The sequence below is a fragment of the Coffea arabica genome, chromosome 6e (genome assembly GCF_036785885.1).
Source record: "Coffea arabica cultivar ET-39 chromosome 6e, Coffea Arabica ET-39 HiFi, whole genome shotgun sequence".
Classification (NCBI taxonomy): Eukaryota; Viridiplantae; Streptophyta; class Magnoliopsida; order Gentianales; family Rubiaceae; genus Coffea; species Coffea arabica.
Window position 1 is genome coordinate 16,587,648 of NC_092321.1, and position 19,007 is coordinate 16,606,654.

General features: G+C 34.6%; 3 protein-coding genes across 3 annotated transcripts; all 3 read right to left on the reverse strand.

Annotated features, from left to right (window-relative positions):
- Positions 1 to 7,918: 7,918 nt before the first annotated feature.
- LOC113695200 (zeatin O-xylosyltransferase-like) lies at positions 7,919 to 9,963 on the reverse strand. The gene is made up of 2 exons (XM_027214218.2): positions 8,433 to 9,963; positions 7,919 to 8,070 (listed from the first exon to the last, which is right to left on the reverse strand). The coding sequence occupies exons 1-2, from the start codon at positions 9,863 to 9,865 to the stop codon at positions 8,007 to 8,009; spliced, it is 1,497 nt and encodes a 498-aa protein (XP_027070019.1). The 5' UTR covers positions 9,866 to 9,963; the 3' UTR covers positions 7,919 to 8,006.
- Positions 9,964 to 14,851: 4,888 nt separating this feature from the next.
- Positions 14,852 to 16,655, reverse strand: LOC113695008 (zeatin O-glucosyltransferase-like). The gene has a single exon (XM_027213955.2). It carries the CDS (start codon positions 16,509 to 16,511, stop codon positions 14,958 to 14,960), a length of 1,554 nt encoding a protein of 517 aa, XP_027069756.1. The 5' UTR covers positions 16,512 to 16,655; the 3' UTR covers positions 14,852 to 14,957.
- A 2,046-nt stretch (positions 16,656 to 18,701) lies between these two features.
- LOC113696466 (zeatin O-glucosyltransferase-like) lies at positions 18,702 to 19,007 on the reverse strand. Its single transcript, XM_072056049.1, has one exon. The coding sequence runs from the start codon at positions 19,005 to 19,007 to the stop codon at positions 18,702 to 18,704; it is 306 nt and encodes a 101-aa protein (XP_071912150.1).

The following is a 19,007-nucleotide window of genomic DNA, read 5'->3' on the forward strand; positions in this document are numbered from 1 at the left end:
TTCAAAAGCCTCTCTTCGGATTTTAAAAAGTGTACTAATCTCCTTTGAGGTCTATTATCTTGCAACATTTAGGTCCAACCAACAATTAAAAAATAATATTAGGAGAGAAAAAATAATATGATTCCACCATTACCCCTCATCTATTAAATTATTTAATTAGTCTAATACCCACCCAAACATTAAAGAAAATATTAGAATTTATTTTTTATCATTAGGGATTAAATCACATATGGCATAAAAAAATAGTATATCATTCTATATATTTTATTTAATGTAACATCTAAATTGATCTTTTTAGTTACAAACTCATCGTCAAATATGATCAACAACAAATAATCAAAAAAATTTGTAACCAAAATATTACAAAGAGTGAACTTTAACATCATAAAATTCTCAACAACTAACCTTAATGTGTTAATAAGAATATTTATGATGTTAAAGTTTGTTCTATGTAATATTCTGGTTGTAAATTTTTTTATTATTTGTTATTGATCATGTTTGAAAATGGGTATGTAACTGAAAAAAGTAATTTGGATCTTGTATTAAGTAAAAAATATAACATAATATACTATTTTTTGATACTATATGAGATTTGATCGCTAATGATAAACAACAAATTGTAGTGTTTTTTTTAATGTGTGAGTTGGTGTTATATTAATTAAATAATGTATTAGATAAGGGACAATGATGGAATCATATTATCTTTTCTCTCATAATATTAGTTTTTAATTATCGATTAGGTCTAAATATTACAAGATAATTAATCTCAGGGGAAGGTTAGTGTAATTTTTAAAATATAGAGGGAGGCCAGTGCAATAGTTAGAAACTTCAAGGGAGGTTTCTAAAATTATCCCTAAAACCAAATGTCTCCATCAAAGGTCGTGAATTGATGACACACCCTTACACTCTTAATAAATATTAAACCTAAAAAATGAAAACAGAAAAACAACTAAAATATGAAAAAAATAACCAAATTGTCATCTTATATTGGTCTATATTTCTTAATATCGAAGTGGTGATGGGGTAACAAAAGAGGTGGTTAACTTGAATTTTGTTAACATCAATCACTTAAAGAATTTTTGTATGTAATTAACACATTGGGATATTTTGCTTGGACAGATATAAGGAAATTAAACAATTTTTTGTAAAGTATGATTTAATACATAATGTACAATGTATTGGTTTGTAGATTTTTAGAACAACTATATGTTCATTATAAAACTATATTTTTAGGACTAGAAGAAGGCCAAAACACAAACATTTAAGTGCTTCTATGTGAGGACCCGAAAATTTTCCGAATTTCTAGGCTTTATTTTATTTAATTGCACACTTTTATACCTTTTCTTTATTAGAAAATTCCCCAGATAATTTTTTTTATGAGCAAATATAGTTTTTAAATCATTTTCCTAGTATAAGTTAGTTCATGTGAAATTAAGAGCGTATATCGGACGTGGGACCTGTTAGTGCGGAACGTTCGGTAAAATTCGGCCAATTAGGTTAAGTTGTGTATACCGGGTTTCTTTTAGCAGGTGTTAAGAGATAATTAGAAGTTATCTAGATGGATTATTATTGGAGAGACAAAAGGGATAGAGATGTATTAAATGAAGTGACAAGTGTCACTTGAAGATTCATTCTTACCTTTTAACCTTTTGGACCACTATTCATGACTTTACCATTTAAACTAAAAATTTACCAAAATTACTTCAATTTTACAAGTTTCTTGGCCGACTTTTATCAAGCAAAAAGGAAAGAAAAGCTCTCAATTTTCTAGTCTCCAATTTTGCCCAATCTTTCAATTCAACCATTTAATCTTCAAATTTTCCCATAAAACCTCTTCACTTAGTGTTGGTGAGGTGATTGGTGAAGTTGTTTGGAAAGTTAAGGTGACTAGTTGCTCTCTCTCTTGTGTTGCTAAGGTGAGTTGTGAAGGAACCCCTCTCCTCCATCTAATGATGTTTAATTCATGATTGGTGGTAGTTTAAGATGTAATTTTATGGATTATATTTTGATTTTGGTTGAATTAGTGAAGTTTTATAATTATTGGTGATTTTTCTGTTTTCATATGATTATTATTACGTGGTCATGTATGATGATTGGAAATGATATTTAAGGAAGCTAGAAGGTGGAAAAAGTGGTTAATTGCAGGAAATTTCTGTTTTGGAAGGAAAATTGGAAAACTAGGGTTTCATGTCCTACATTCTGCCCGGCACAGTACCTCATAGTTAGAGGCCGAATTGGCCTTGGGTTAAAACATGAAAGTTGTAGGAAATGATATTTTAGAGATGCCTACAAAATTTCAGGTCAATCGGAGAAATTTACCTTATGCAAAGACTGAATTATCCCTGCTGCCCTGTTTTTACCCGAACTTGAGAATTGCTTCTGTAATTAGTTAATTTGGTTGGGAATACTTCAGATTTGGTTGTTGATGTCTTCTGATGAATTGTAGCCTTGTATCTTAGCATTTGTATGGCTTTGGAATCACTTAATTTGGACTTAGGTAGCCTGACTTATGATGTTTAAACCAGAATGCGGTTGGTGAACCTGTTTTTGCGGTTCTGGTTTAGTATATTGAATTTTTGACCTGATTGCACTAGAAACTGGTCTGAGTAGCCTTCTTCAACATTGTAGCCCTATCTCTTAGCTTCGAAACGGTGTATCTTTCACCTCCATCCGATAATCGTAGTGCCAATGGTGCCAAAACCGCAAAATGATGTCAAAAACTGTTTTTATTGTTAGAGCTTAACTTTCATTTCCGGACTTTTCTCTAGTTTGAATTGTACTTGTACTACTTGGAGCTTACTGAACGGCTATTGAATGAACTTATTTTGTGTGTGACTTTGGGACTGGATGAGAAAAATAATGAAGCCATAAATGACTGGAAATAGGAAAATACAAAGGGCGTGCTGCCCAAATTTTTGCTCGAGGGCTAAGTTTCTATTTAAACTTGTCTATTTTTCGTTTGGCAAATCCTATGACCGTTTTCCATCTTAAAACATGATACCTTTTCCATTTGAACCTTCAAATGTTTATTCACTACTTCATACCAAAATATAGAGGTATGACCTAAGGTTTTCTCAGTCAAGACATGTAGGCTATAATACCTACTTGAAGGTATATCGATTTTGAACCACATACACGATTCCGAAAAATAACATTTCTGAGCCTATCTAGTTGGATTCCGACTTGACTTTGATTCAAGTTTTTTCCATTGGAACTGTTATAACCCTTTGAGTTTGGTTTATGACACCCTAGTTATTTCCGTCCACAGATCCAAATGGCTATTTTTCACTATAAAGTCACTTTTATCCGTTTTACTCGTAACTAGTCGAGTTCCTTGATTCCACTTACTTGTTTTGCTAGATGAATAGTAATATTCTTTCTCGTTGAATCATAGGTTTTCTCGGTGACCGAGGGTAAGATCCGATAGGACATTTTGGACGTTATTTTGCATAATTCGGTGAGTGTTCCTTGTTTGTTATGTTTCTTGATTATATGGCTTGTATATATGACTGATAACATGTTAAACGCTTTCAATGATTAGCTAAAACGAGTTTTCTAGGCGAGTGTGTACTTATCGCACTCGACCTAAATAAATGTGAAATTTTCAATGATTAAATGATTAAATGCTAGTTGCGCATGAATGTAAGCCTTTTGGCTGAACTGGGCCTTGCCCCTTGTTACCGATCGACTCGAGCCAGAAGCGGACTCGGTCGGGCGATATGGTGACCTGGGTGAACGTTTGGTATACTCGAGTATTACCTTGTAGGTTGGTGGAGGTTGGTGGAGCCTGACCAATGTCCAGGAGAGGGTGAATGAAATGAACGAACGAACGAACGAACGAGGGTTTTATGTATAAACGAAAAATGCATTTTCAAATGAATGAAGGAAAGGGGAATGACAGAAGAACGAACGAATGAACAAATGAACGAACGAACGTATCCTTTTCATGTATGGTTTATTGTAAATGTTGTAACTGTTTCTTAACTTATCGTTTGATTTATGACTTGATTCTATGTTCGGAACCTCACTGAGCCTTTAGCTCATCCCTTTAATTTTGTTTTCCTTAACAGGGGAAGGCGAGCAAGGACGAGAGCTCTGTATAGACTGGATGGGTCTAGTTTTGGTTTTATTTTGGTTCTCGCCCTAGTGCTTGGCACTGGCTGGTTGTATGGTGACTTGAGAACTTTTGTATTCTCGACGGTTGTACTTCTTTCTGAGATAGCAATGTATATAAGTTTTGTTTTAAATTTTGGATCCTCGTTTTGCTCTTTCTTGTGGTTCTATTTCTGATTTGTGTGAGGGAACGACTGAGTCCCTGCGAGAGTTGGGCAGGCGGCCCGCCGAACCCTCTGGTTCGCCTAAGGGGGAAGTGGGGCAGTCACATTCTACGTACCTAGGACTGATGTTTTATGTTTCTTTATACTTTGAATCATATGGTGGACTACACAGATTTTGAACAAGTGAGGAGTGTCGAATCACAAGAGCAAAGTGTCTGATTAGTCGAAGTTAATTTTGATTAGACACATGGAGTTTTCAATCATCAAAGAATTGCATTAGGTATTCCATGCGCATATGAGCTTTACAGCAAGCAAACTGATTCTTGAAGCCCAAAAAGAAACAACCCGATTTTAAAACTGGGAGATGAAACTACTAAACAAATTAATGTAGTCCTATTGCCTGGAAAACCAAGTGAATAATAAAACTTCCAACTGAAAAACTTTTCTTTTTTATTCGAAGCGATCAGGTTATAAAATGTGATGGTAGATAATGACAATGGAACAGCAGGAGAAATTGTGAACGACAGGACTGGTTTCCTTAACGTAGGGTACGATACGCAGTCAGGAGTCTGTACAGAAATCTCAGGTGATTAATTTTTTTTTCCTTTAAACGGCAAGTGATTAAAATTGAAAAAGCAATACTTAAAAGAAGAACTTTATGTTATCAGGTACACCTCTACGTAGATTGAATGATAACAGGATTGGGATAGTTGCGGTTGTGCTTTTATCTGATCCTATACGGTTGTTGTGCTTATGTTATATTTTTGTATTTGTAAAAATGTTAGTGTACGTAAATAAAATATTTCATATACATTTGATACAATAGTGTAACATGATTTTACATCTAATGTTAGAACAAATACAATGATCAAAGAATAGGACACAATACAACTGTGCCTGCCCATATTCAATTATGATATATAAACATATGTACCCATTTTTCTGTTTTTTCTACCCAAAGAAAGTGGACTCATTCTGACTACTCTTCTTCAATCAATTTAAACAACAAAGAATTTTCACCATGTTTTCCCAAAATCAGCATTAAAGAAAAAGGACATCGGAAAAATAATAAAGAAAAAGCACCACCATATTGCACTAACGTATTCAGTACTCTCTAAATGCTTGAAAAACTAGTGGCTGATCATGCATTATTAGTGAACTTTAGTCCGAGATACACCTTGATTTGAACATTGAACCCTTTTGTCTTTCTACGGCGAAAGACCAAAACCTGATTGTAGAATCCCGTTTCTCAAAATTTTGATATTTATCAGCTGCAACTTCTAAAGAAAGTGGCGGAGTCAAGATCTTTATTCAGGGTGTACAGTAATATTAATTTAAACTTACAATGTACTGATTTGTAGATTTTTAGAACACTATACATTCATTACAAAAGTACACTAATTTGTTATATAATCAATGTCACAAAATATTGACAAATCGTGATTTACCATTTGCCAGGTCATTTTAACGGTATGAAATGGTACAGTAATCAAATTTAGGCATTAGAATACAATATCTCAGTTCTAATATGTGAAGTAAGTGAATATTTTGTACACGATCGAACTATTAAATGACTATTACGTTCACTCATAATTCACGTGATTTAACATTCAAAATAGTTCAATATTAAGTAACTAACATTTATAAGAAGGGCAAATTCCACTTTATCCCCCTGTGGTTTAAAGTTTTTTATATAACCCCCCTATGGTTTCAAAAGCTATACACAGGGTTAATCACATTTAATCCCCTTAAGGTATACTTCATTTCTCAATTTACCCCCTAACCTTTAATTTTGCTCACTTAACCCCCTATAGGACAAAATTGCCATTACATTATTTTGACTTTTTATTTACCTTGTTTTCCTTTCTTTTATTTCTTTTTCTCTTCTTCTTTATTTAATTCTTCCTCTTTCCCACAAAAATCTTCACCTTAATGATTGAAATTAAAAAAGAGAAATTGCAGAGATCTATCTTCTTCTTAAATGATTTAAAAAAAATATTCAAATCACTTTCCTAAAATACAATTTTTTTAGCCTTTCAATTCTTTTAATTTTGAGTTTTCCTCTTTCCTTTCTAGTTTCTCATTTTATTCTCAAGAAAATATCATAAGATGAAATTGTTTTCCTTTCTTTTATTTCTTTTTCTTTTTCTTTTCTCTTTCATCCTTCCCAATAGAAAATTTCATTTCAACGAAAATGTTTGTTTTAAGTTTGTAATTGCATATTTCTGGGTGAAGGTTTAAAAGGCATCAAAAACTAATTTTGTTTTTTTGTATGATATCACGTGTCACAAATTTCAATTAATTAGGTCACAATTTTTGTATGATTATTAAACTAATTTTTGCATCAAAAACTAATTTTTGTTCGATTATTAATCAGGTCATAATTTCATCTTAAGATATTTTTTTGGGAATAAAATGAGAAACTAGAAAGGAAAGAGGAAAACCCAAAATTAAAAGAATTGAAAGGCTAAAAAAATTATATTTTAGGAAAGTGATTTGAATATTTTTTTAATCATTTAAGGAGAAAATAGACCTCTGCAATTCCTCTTTTTCAATTTCAATCATTAAGGTGAAGATTTTTGTGGGAAAGATGAAGAATTAAATAAAGAAGAAAGAGAAAAAGAAATAAAAGAAAGGAAAATAAGGTAAATGAAAAGTCAAAATTATGTAAGGGCAATTTTGTCCTATAGGGGGTTAAGTGAGCAAAATTAAAGGTTAGGGGGTAAATTGAGAAATTAGGTATACCTTAAGGGGATTAAATGTGATTAACTCGCTATACATAACCCCCTCATGGTTTGGATTAAAGTGTCAATGTGACGAGAATGATCATTGGTAACGGAGTCACCTAAAATGTCAAAAATACCCTTATGTAAAGTTGAAAATTATTTATTAACCAAAGGGGGTTATGTGTATATTTTGAAAATTATAAGGGGGTTATATGGTAAAGTATTAAATCATAAGGGGGTTATATGGTAAAATATAAAAATCATATGGAGTTAGTGTGTCATGTATTTATAAGGGTAATTTCGACATTTTTAGAAGTTCCGTGATGAATGACTATTTCCGTCACTTTGACACTTTAATCCAAACCATGAGGGGATTACGTATAGCTTTTGAAACCACATGGGGGTTATGTAAAAAATGCTAAATTACAGGGGGGTAAAATATAATTTGCCCTTATAAGAAAGGAAAAAGATAACATCCTACTGTATGTTTTAGTTCAATGTTCCATTGTGGAGATATTGAGGATAGTTGTAAGAAATTTCAATATTTTATCTCAGGGTTAGAGGAATTACTATCGAAATTCAGGACGAGGAGGGGTGAGACAATATTAAAATTTCTAAAATTTTTACAGATTACTTCACAGTTGCTAAAAAATTGAGAGGGTAGTCTGAATTTGGCTCTGCCACTGTCTAGAGATGTTGAGAAGTTGTGGACCAAAATCCTCAAAAACTTATAGCGTCAGAAAAGGCAATTTGGTTGTTTTTTGGGGTACTTCCTTTTCATGAATGATAGAGAGCACACATGCCAATTTACAGCAAAAACGAAAAGCTTCTTGTCTTACTACTTTGTCTAATTATTGAAAATCAAAATTGTATGAGCATTTCTTCCTTTTTTTTTCCCTAAGGAAGCCAAATTCCTTTCGGGAACATAAAAGTCAGCATGTGATTATAGGATTTATGTCTTTTAGTAGCTAGGAAATTACAAAGAAACCAAATTGCATGTCGATTAGACGCTGGTGGTTTTTGAAAGACTGCATTTCTTCAATGCTGACCTGTTGGATGACATTTTCCTGATAATGACGGAAAATAAATTCATCAAATTAATAACAACGAATCTGTACCTAGGACTAGGAGAAGACCAAAAAACAAACATTGAAGTGCTTCTACCTAGGAGGCTAGGACTGATGTTTTATTTTTCTTTATACTTTGAATCAAATCATATGGTGACTACACAGATTTTGAACAAGTGAGGACTATGGAATCAGGAGAGCCAAGTGTCTGATTAATCGAAATTAATACTATTAGAAAGCTGATCAGCAGCAGTATAATGAAAATCTCATTGCAATTGATTGAACTTAATAAGTTACAATTTTATTACTCAGAATTCCTGCAGATTAAAGAGCATAAGGATTTGGATGAGCTGAAAGTCTACCTACGAATGTGAGAAATGAAAGAATCCATCTCCAAGCGACTAACACCACCTTCCATAACAGAACCCTTGACAGCTTTGCTCAATTCTCTGGCTCTTTGCCTCATCTCTTCTCCTTCAGCTGAATCCATCAATCTTCTTACAGCATTTTCAACAGTTATGGATGTCACAAGTTCATTCTGCTTCGACCAATCCCTTATTATTAGACCAATCTTGAGCACCTTTTCCAGTAGTATCGCGTTTGTGGGCTGGTCAGAATGCATAGGCCATGCTGCCACGGGTACTCCCATGCTAATGCTTTCTATGCACGAGTTCCATCCGCAATGACTCATGAATCCACCTGTTGATGAATGTCCAAGAATCTCCAGTTGGGGCGCCCAATCCCTCACAACAATTCCCCTTCCTTCAATTCTCTCTTCAAATCCTTCTGGCAGCTGAGCTCTCCTATCTTCTCCCTGGAAGACGTCTCCTTTATCTGCATCCCTCAGTACCCATATGAAATTTTGCCCACTTTTATCTAATCCAGTTGCAATCTCCTTGGCTTCTTCATCAGACACCGAAGTTGTTGAACCAAAAGAAATGAAAATGACCGAATCTGGCGCTTGTTTGTCCAGCCAATCCAGGCAATAGTGTCTCTTTTCCGAGTTTTTCTGCCCATTCATCTCAACTGGATTGAAGGGTCCAATAGCCCATTGCTTGTCTGAATCGGTTATTTTGGATTTAACATGGAGGTCAAGGTATGGACCCTCTATAGCTCTACAGCTGTTGAACAGGTAGCCAGAGCTAATTGGCTTAAAATCATTTTGAAATTTTACGAAGTCAGTCAGCTCTTGGGGGAAGCAACTTTCCCATGTTGGAAGATCTTCGAGTGGTTCGAGTAGTTCGGGCTGGGATAGTTCAGGTTTCCCTTCTTGTTCCCAAACAAACGAGTATATAGCGAAGGCTGAGGAGGTTGGAAAGCAGTAGGACTCTGCGTTCGGGATTAAACGCACATCCTGGATGACATATGGCATCAGAAAGTCATAAATAACTACCAATCTTCTTGTTGTTCCAGAAAGTTGTTGCAGAAGTGCGTAAACGGGCTCACGGAGTTTGATCGATGCATTGAACGCTGGGATGAGTTGTATGGGATATTTTGTTGGGGCGTTTGGATCCGGAGGAGGAGTTTCATAAGAAGGGATGGAAAATTCATGGAAATGGATGTTGGAAATGGCAAGAGGATCCCAACCGTGGACGCGAACCTTTGCCTGGCGGTTGTGAGAGGCCGTGCCGACATAGTGAACAGGTATATCATAGGAGGAGATGAGGCGGGAGAGATGGAGGAGCTGGTTGAGATGGCCCTGTGCTGGAAGGGGAACCATGACCACAGTCACTTCATGAGTTTCTCGAATAATACCAACTGGGCTTTGGACTCTTGAATGATCATCCATGGCCATTGGAAAGATTTTGGACTGGAAATTTTGGAAAGCTCTTTTATTTTGTCAGCTTATTAGAATTGCTTTGGTCGTTTGCTCTTATAAGGTGTAAGATGGAAGCTAAGGAGAGTCATTAATCGGAGTTAGAATCTGTTGCTGGTAACTCTTCGGATGTGTAAGAATGTTGTGGGATATTATCACTTTACCCCCTTAACTTTTGGTGCTACTATCAATTTCTCCCTTAACATTATCTTTTAGTCACTTTATCCCCAAGACTAATGGTCAAATTTAACGGAGTTTGATAATATTAGACTTTTCTTTATTTTCTTTTTTATAAAATCTAATTTTTTGTCTCCTTCTTTCCTATCTCTTTTCGTTTCCTAGTATTAATAAGTGAAAAAAAAGAAATTTGAGAAAACCTTTTTAGTTTTATGTTTTTTGATCTCTTAAAGTGAAAAAAAGGAAGAATAACCATTCCAACTTTTTATTTTTAATTATATATAAAAAGGGTAAATATATTTAAAATTTTTTTACTATACTAGTTAGATTAATGATGAGGTAAAATGTCTAATAATATTAGGAACTAAAGTAATTGTATCACTATAATCCAAACGAATAAAGTGATAATAACAATATAGTAATGCTATAAAATAAAAGGGTATTTTTGTCCAAAATTTCTTAACATGTAAAGTGACTAAAAGATAATGTTAGGGGGTAAATTAATAGTAGTGATATAGTTTAAGAGAACAAATTTATAATAACCCTAATGTTGCGGCCCAACACTTTTCTAATTCATCCAAGTCTTGTGCGTTTGAAGAAAATGAACCCCGTACTCAATCTCATTATTGTGGCACAGGGGAGATCAATGCGAAAGTGACCCTCCCCAAATTTGTGTCATAAATTGATGGAATCTTCTTGTTAAAAGAAAAAATAGCAATCGAAATGTAATTTGGGAAGTGTATAAAAGAAAACTAGGGCGGTTTTGAACTCATGACTTCCTATTTACGATCTCATATATTTTATCATCTAATCCAATTTTTTGAAAATTGTTTAACTTTTTTCACGTTAAACTTCGAAACCATTAAAGAGAGAAAATATGACGTTAGTAATAGGATAGGGGTGTGTGCCATTGGATTGTCCATGAGAGCGCCAAGGGTAGGCTTACAACATCCCTCAAAGATCAAAAGAGAAAAAGTTGCTGGTTGAATGAGCACGTATTTTGCAAATTCCACTCCGCTATAGAGATATTAAACTATTCTCATATGCTTTCCCCACCAATATGTGGGTTTCCTCTTTCATAGTCACAAATAATAAATTCTTCACTCTTTACTCTTAAAAAGAAATTTTTTTTCCATCTTTTATCACCCTACACAAAGAAAAAGATAAATTAAACTTTCATCCATATCAAAGTCAATATCAGTACTTCTAATAAATTGCCTTCATCAAAACTTATCTACCACAGCAAACAAAAGTATAGACTCGTCACTGTAAATTGCCCCAATTTGACTTTTCTTCAATCAAATATCGTCCTAGAACATGTGAGCCACTTGAGAATGAAAATAAAATCTCATATAACATGAGCATAATATTTAAGAACAACTTTTTCTTCTTTTCCTATGTTTCTTCTGGTGAGCGACTAGCTGAAACCCCTACCCGAATTTTCACCAAACCAATCATTAACATGAACCGGCCTTTTTTTTTTCAAGTTAGTTTATAGCGCAAAACCGCTTTGATAAAAAATCAGTTAAAACCGTAAAAAATCGGTTAAATCAGTGATCCGGTTCGACTGGTTGATCCGATTTTCAAACTTTTCTTTCCTCTTTTCCCCAAACATAATTTGAGTTACCTAATTTGTAACACATTCATTTATTAATAGGAATAATATAAATCGCCACCCACTTAGTGTAAGTACGAAAATCACTCGCTTTCCTGAATGATCTCTAAATCAAAATGTTTCCATCCCTATGATCTTATCAATTTAGCATCAGTGATTCCAACTTGCATTAATTTATTTAATTTAGTTTTTCAAATAATTTTGATGAATGGACATATTTTAGCCATGAACTTACATTTTTATATATAATTATTAGGTGTATATTTGATTGCAAGTCTAATATTTTTGGAACATTTTCTATGATTGGTCGGATATAACCAAAAACTTAATTTTAATATTTCTGAAACTTATAAAAATATAAAATAATTATGCAATCATGTTAATGTCAGTGGATTTTTGAGAACGGTCCAACCGATCCGACCAATTGACCCCTGACCTTGTAGTTTAGCCAAGTCGCTATCCAATCCGAGTTTAATAACATTGACCAAGACCTGATTGTCAGTTGCATCTTCGTCTTATGCTGGACAACTATTTCTTGTTGAATTCCACTCCTGCAATAGATATTTTAATACCTCTTTCAACGTTGATCTTAAGACAAAGCAACTAATAAGTCCAGAAGGTTGTGGAAGTAGTTTTTTTTAGTAAGTTCCGTCACAATGATATCTTCAAGATTGGAAATTGCTTTGTCAGTGGAAGCCCGCAATATACGACTAGCCATGCAATGACAAGAAAACATGAAAAAAATATTACTTTTCTTGTTTATTTCGTGTCCAACAAAGATTAAATGATGTAACAGTTCTTTGATGAATTGAAAACTGCCAGATTACATTTATGCTGGATGAATTAAGTTTGATTATTTTTGGTTGGAAAAAGACAAAATGTCCAGCGGACTATCGTGACAAGCTCTGTTTTCATCTCCAAAGAGCATGTTCATCACTTTAATTGCCTGTTTGTTTTCTAAGATTCCCATTTCTCAAAATTTTGACATTTATCAGCTTTAACTTCTAAAGACAGTGGCAGAGCCAGGATCTTTGTTTAGGTGTACAATAGTATTAGTTTAAACTTACAATGTATTGATTTGTAGATTTTAGAACATTGTATATTCATTATACAAGCAGGCTAATTTGTTCAATAACCAATGTTACAAAAATTGAACAAAAAATCAATAGCTCGTGATTTTTCGTTTGCTAGGTTATTCTAATCGTATAAAATGGTATAGTAATTAAAATTAAGCATTAGAATACAATATTTAAATTCTAATACGTCTAGAAAGTGAATATTTTGTATGCAATCGAACTAGAGGTGGCAAAATGGGCGGGATGGGCGGGATTTGCTTGGGTTTGTGATGGAACCGAGTCATATGGGTTTGGGTCCAATCTTACCCATATGTGTTTTGGGACTAACTTGGGCGGGATCACTTTGGGATGGGTTTAGATTGATCCCGCCCAATACCCAAATCTATTTTCTACATATTTTTTTTTCCTTTAATTCATTTTTACTTTTTTATATAATTTTAATATTTTTTATTTATTAAATTTTTTTTAGTTTTATTAAATAAACATGCAAGTGCTTTATACTCAGGATTCCCATCAAAAATTGGATTAACAAATAAAGGAAAAAATAGATATACAGTCATATTCCAACATATATCAAGATGGCCAAGATACTTAAGGTGTTGAATATTTATCATCATCATTGTTCAAAGATGTCAGGTCTAAATTGACTGAAATGTTGAAAATTCTTATGGATAATGACTAGGAAAACTACTAGATTATATTCTCTAGTATGGCTATAAAAATTGTTAAAGATAATTTTTGAATCTAAGACTCCGTTTGGATTGGCTATTTTTTCAAAAAATGCTTTGTTTGGATTGCCGGTTTCCGTCGAAAAATTACGTCGTTTTCCGTGATCACATTTCCCTATTACCTTTTTTCCTCACATACATCAAATCGCTACAGTAATTTTTCTATGAAAAATCACGGAAAATGCAATCCAAACACAAAGTTTTTCAAATACAATGTTACAGTAATATGCAATAACTCAAAAAACATCCCATCCATATTAGTATATCAAATATTTCAAAAAAAAATTATAGTAAAAATTTTTCATATACACTGCTATAATAAAATATTTCAAAAATACCCCCCAAAAATAGCTAAACCAAACAGAGCCCTTGTTATTTGAGCCCAATGGGTACCCAAGTATTTCCATCAATTAATGGGTACAATTGGGATTTGTCCCATTTTAAACCCAATATCAAAATCCAATACCCATCCCGCCCAAAGTCCCCATGGGCATGGGTAACCCATTGGGACTTGGGACAAATTGCCACCTCTAAATCGAACTATGAAATGATTACTTGGTTCACTTGTAATTCATGTGATTTAACATTAAGAAAAGTTCAATATTAAGTAAATAACATATGTAAGAAAGGAAAAAGATAACATCCTATCATATATTTTGGTTCAAATGTTTCATTGTGGAAATATTGAAGGTAGTTTTAAAAATTTTAATACTTTTGGGGCACAGTCTGAGGGTTAGAAGGAATACTATCAAAATTCACAAGGAGCAAGAGCGAGACAAAAAATTTTAAATTTTTTACAGATTATTTTACAGTTTCTATTGAGGGAGTGGTCAGAATGCATGTGGCTCTGCCACCGTCTAAAGATGTCGAGAAGTTGAAGACCGAAAGTCTCAAGAACTTGCAGCGTAAGAAAAGGCAATTGGGTTGGTTTTTGGGGTACTTCTTTTCATGAATGATAGAGAGCCAAATTCCTTTTGGCAACATAAAAGTCTTCATGCGGATATAGGATTTATATCTTTTAATAGCTAGGAAATTACAATGAAACAACATTTTTAAATTTAATAAACCAAATTGTCCGACCACTAGATGCATGTGGTCTTGTAAAGACTGCATTTCGTCCATCCTGACCTGTTGGATGACAATTTCCAGATAATGACGGAATAAAATAAGTTCATCAAAGTAACAACGTACGTAGGACTAGGAGAAGGCCAAAACACAAACATTAAAGTGCCTTCTACCTAGGACTGATGATGTTTTGTATTTCTTTATATTTTGAATCATGTGGTGAACAAGTGAGGATCATGGAATAAGAAGAGCCAAGTGTCTGATTAATCGAAATTAGTACTATTAGAAAGCTGGTCAGCAGCAGTTTACTGAAAATTTCATTGCAATTGATTTAACTTAACAAGTTACAATTTTTATTACTCAGAATTCCTGCTGATTGAAGAACGTAACGATACGGATGAACTAAAAGTCTACCTACGAATATGAGCAATGAAAGAATCCATCTCCAAGCGACTATCACCACCTTCCATAACAGAATCCTTCACAGCTTTGGTCAATAGTTTGGCTCTTTGCCTCATCTTTTCTCCTTCAGCTGAATCCATCAATCTTCTCACAGCATTTTCAACAGTTATGGATGTTACAAGTTCATTCTGCTTCGACCAATCCCTTACCTTTAGACCAATCTTGAGCACCTTTTCCAGTAGTATCGCGTTTCGGGGCTGGTCAGAATGCATAGGCCATGCTGCCACGGGTACTCCCATGCTAATGCTTTCTATGCACGAGTTCCATCCGCAATGACTCATGAATCCACCTGTTGATGAATGTCCAAGAATCGCCAGTTGGGGCGCCCAATCCCTCACAACAATTCCTCTTCCTTCAACTCTCTCTTCAAATCCTTTTGGCAGCTGAGCTCTCCTATCTTCTCCCTGGAAGACATCTCCTTTATCTGCATCCCTCAGTACCCATATGAATTTTTGCCCACTTTTATCTAATCCAGTTGCGATCTCCTTGGCTTCTTCATCAGACACCGAAGTTGTTGAACCAAAAGAAATGAAAATGACCGAATTTGGCGCTTGTTTGTCCAGCCAATCCAGGCAATAGTGTCTCGTTTCCGAGTTTTTCTGCCCATTCATCTCAACTGGATTGAAGGGTCCAATAGCCCATTGCTTGTCTGAGTCGGTTATTTTGGATTTAACATGAAGGTCAAGGTATGGACCCTCTATAGCTCTACAAGTGTTGAACAGGTAGCCAGAGCTAATTGGCTTAAAATCCTGTTGCAATTTTGCAAAGTCAGTCATCTCTTGGGGGAAGCAGCTTTCCCATGTTGGAAGATCATCGAGTGCTTGGAGTAATTCAGGCTCGGATAGTCCAGGTTTCCCTTCTTGTTCCCAGACAAACGAGTATACAGTGAAGGCTGAGGTGCCCGGAGAGCAGTAGGACTCTGCGTTCGGGATTGAACCCACATCCTGGATGACATATGCCATCAGAGAGTCATAAATAACTACCAATCTTCTTGATGTGCCAGAAAGTTGTTGCAGAAGTGCGTAAACTGGCTCGCGGAGTTTGATCGATGTGTTGAACACTGGGATGAGTTGTGTGGGAAATTTTGTTGGGGCATTTGGGTTGGGAGGAGGAGTTTCACAAGAAGGGATGGAAAATTCATGGAAATGGATGTTGGAAATGGCAAGAGGATCCCAACCGTGGACGCGAACCTTTGCCTGGCGGATGTGAGAGGCCGTGCCGACATAGTGAACAGGTATATCATAGGAGGAGATGAGGCGGGAGAGATGGAGGAGCTGGTTGAGATGGCCTTGTGCTGGAAGGGGAACTATGACCACAGTCACTTCATGGGTTTCTCGAATAATACCAACTGGCCTTTGGTATTGGCTTTGAACTCTTGAATGATCATCCATAGCCACTGGAAAGATAATTGGAACTGGGAAATTTTGGAAAGCTCTTTTATATTGTCCGCTCGTTAGAATTGATTTGCTCGTTCGGTCCTGTAAGATGGAAGCTAGGGTCATTAATCGGAGTTAGAATCTGTGGCTGGTAACTCTTCGGATGTGTAATAATGTTGCGGGGCAACATTTACCAATTCATCCAAGTCTTGCGCGTTTGAAGAAAATGAGCCCCGTACTCAATCCATTATTGTGGGAGATAAATGCGAAAGTGACATTGTTGTAGTAGGCCCTCCCCAAATGTGTGTCATAAATTGATGGAATCTTCTCGATATGAGTGACGGGTGTAAAACTAAAAATAGCTGTTCGAAATGTAATTTGGCTTTTCCACTTTCTTCTGTTTTTGTAAAATCTTGTTATTACGAGTGAAGAATAGGATAAGATAGTAGATTCAGTGGATAAAAGGAAAGTAAGTAATTTGGGAAGCGTATAAAAGAAAAGTAGTGATTTTAAACTCACGATCTTGTATTTTGTCACTTAATTGAATTCTCTCGCAAGTGGTTTAACTTTTTTCAAGTTAAATTTCGAAACCATTAAAGAGTGAAAATATGATGTTAATAATAGGATAGGGGTGTGTGCCATTGGATTGTCCATGAAAGCGCTAAGGGTAGGCAGGCTTACAACATCTCTCAAAGATCAAAAGAGAAAAAAGTTGCTAGTTGAATGAGCGCGTATTTCTGTTTGGATTAACTGTTTTTTGGTGTGTTTTTGAAAAATTTTACTATATTAGTGTATATAAAAAACTTTTTTTGAGATTTTTTTGAATTTTATATATTTGTATATTATTGTAATATTTTATTTAAATATTTTATTTTTGAAAAACAAGCCATCCAAACAGAGTAGTGTCACTTTCCTCTTTCATAGTCATAAATTCTTCACCTCTTACCCTTAAAAGGAAAAAAAAAAAAAAAATCTTCCATCCTTTATCACCTTATACATAGAAAAGGTAAATTAAACTTTCAACCACATCAAAGTCAATATCAGTACTTCTAATCAATTGTCTTCATCAAAACTTATCTACCACAGCAAACAAAAGTATAGACTCGTCACTGTAAATTGCCCCAATTTGACTTTTCTTCAATCAAATATCGTCCTACAACATGTGAGACACCTGAGAATGAAAATAAAATCTCATATACAATTTCTCACTCGTTAACATGAGCATAATTTTTAAGAACAACTTTTTCTTCGTTTCCTATGTTTCTTCTGATGAGCGACTAGCTGAAACCCCTACCCGAATTTCACTTAAACCACTTAATTTTAAACATTTTTTTTCCATTACTCCTTGCCATACTAATAAATTTTGAGCTTTAGGATAACTATTCACAATTGTATAGTTTTACCATTGATTAAATCTCTATTTATCTTGCTTCGATTCAATAACCTAAGGGAATAACAAATTCTCACGAGATCCTTTTTTCTAATCTCGTTTTTAACACCCTAAATCCATCTGACTTTTCATGATAAATTTTATGGTCCAATCTTCACGAACTAAATATTGCGGGACCAATTTTTGTGGCTTTGCTCGATCAGAACTGTATGTTATCAAGTTCACAGCTCACCGCAACATAGAGGAATGATACCTGACCTGGGAATGATGCGATTGTGCTTTCATCCAGCTCTATGCAGTTGTTTTATATTTTTTTGGAGCACAATACACTACATCGTTGTATTTCTTAAAAATATTAATATAAATGAATAATATATATGTGTATATATATTCGATATAATGATGTAATGTGATTGTATACTAAATATTATAACAAATATAGTAATCGAGGAATCGGATTCAATACAATTGTACGTCCCCCAGATTCAATGATAACCATATGGGCCCATTTTTCTGTTTTTTTACCCAAAGAAAAGTCGACTCATTCTGACTATTCTTCTTCAACCAATTTAAAAAATAAATATTTTTCACAATGTTTTCCCAAAATCAGCATTAAAGATAATGACGGAATAAAATAAGTTCATCAAATTAACAACTTACGTAGGACTAGGAGAAGGCCAAGACACAAACATTAAAGTGCTTCTACCTAGGACTGATGATGCTTTCTGTTTCTTTATATTTTGAATCATGTGGAGTATCGAATAAGAAGAGCTAAGTGTCTCATTAATCGAAATTAATACTATTAGGAAGCTGGTCAGCCGCAGTTTTACTGAAAATTTCATTGCAATTGACTTAATAAGTTACAATTTTTATTACTCAAAATTCCTGCTGGTTGAAGAACGTAACGATTTGGATGAGCTGAAAGTCTACCTGCGGATATGAGCAATGAAAGAATCCATCTCCAAGCGACTAACACCACCTTCCATAACAGAATCCTTCACAGCTTTGGTCAATAGTTTGGCTCTTTGCCTCATCTCTTCTCCTTCAGCTGAATCCATCAATCTTCTCACAGCATTTTCAACAGTTATGGATGTCACAAGTTCAGTCTGCTTCGACCAATCCCTTACTATTAGACCAATCTTGAGCACCTTTTCCAGTAGTAGCGCGTTTCTGGGCTGGTCAGAATGCATAGGCCATGCTGCCACGGGTACTCCCATGCTAATGCTTTCCAT

Bases quoted from the DNA above. Each gene is read 5' to 3' on its own strand.
- LOC113695200 (XM_027214218.2), bottom strand. From the start codon at position 9,865: ATGGCCATGGATGATCATTCAAGAGTCCAAAGCCCAGTTGGTATTATT. The intron at 8,071-8,432 runs GTAGACTTTCAG...CGTCATTATCAG, and splicing joins TTCATTTCTCACATTCGTAG to GAAAATGTCATCCAACAGGT.
- LOC113695008 (XM_027213955.2), bottom strand. From the start codon at position 16,511: ATGACCCTAGCTTCCATCTTACAGGACCGAACGAGCAAATCAATTCTA.
- LOC113696466 (XM_072056049.1), bottom strand. From the start codon at position 19,007: ATGGAAAGCATTAGCATGGGAGTACCCGTGGCAGCATGGCCTATGCAT.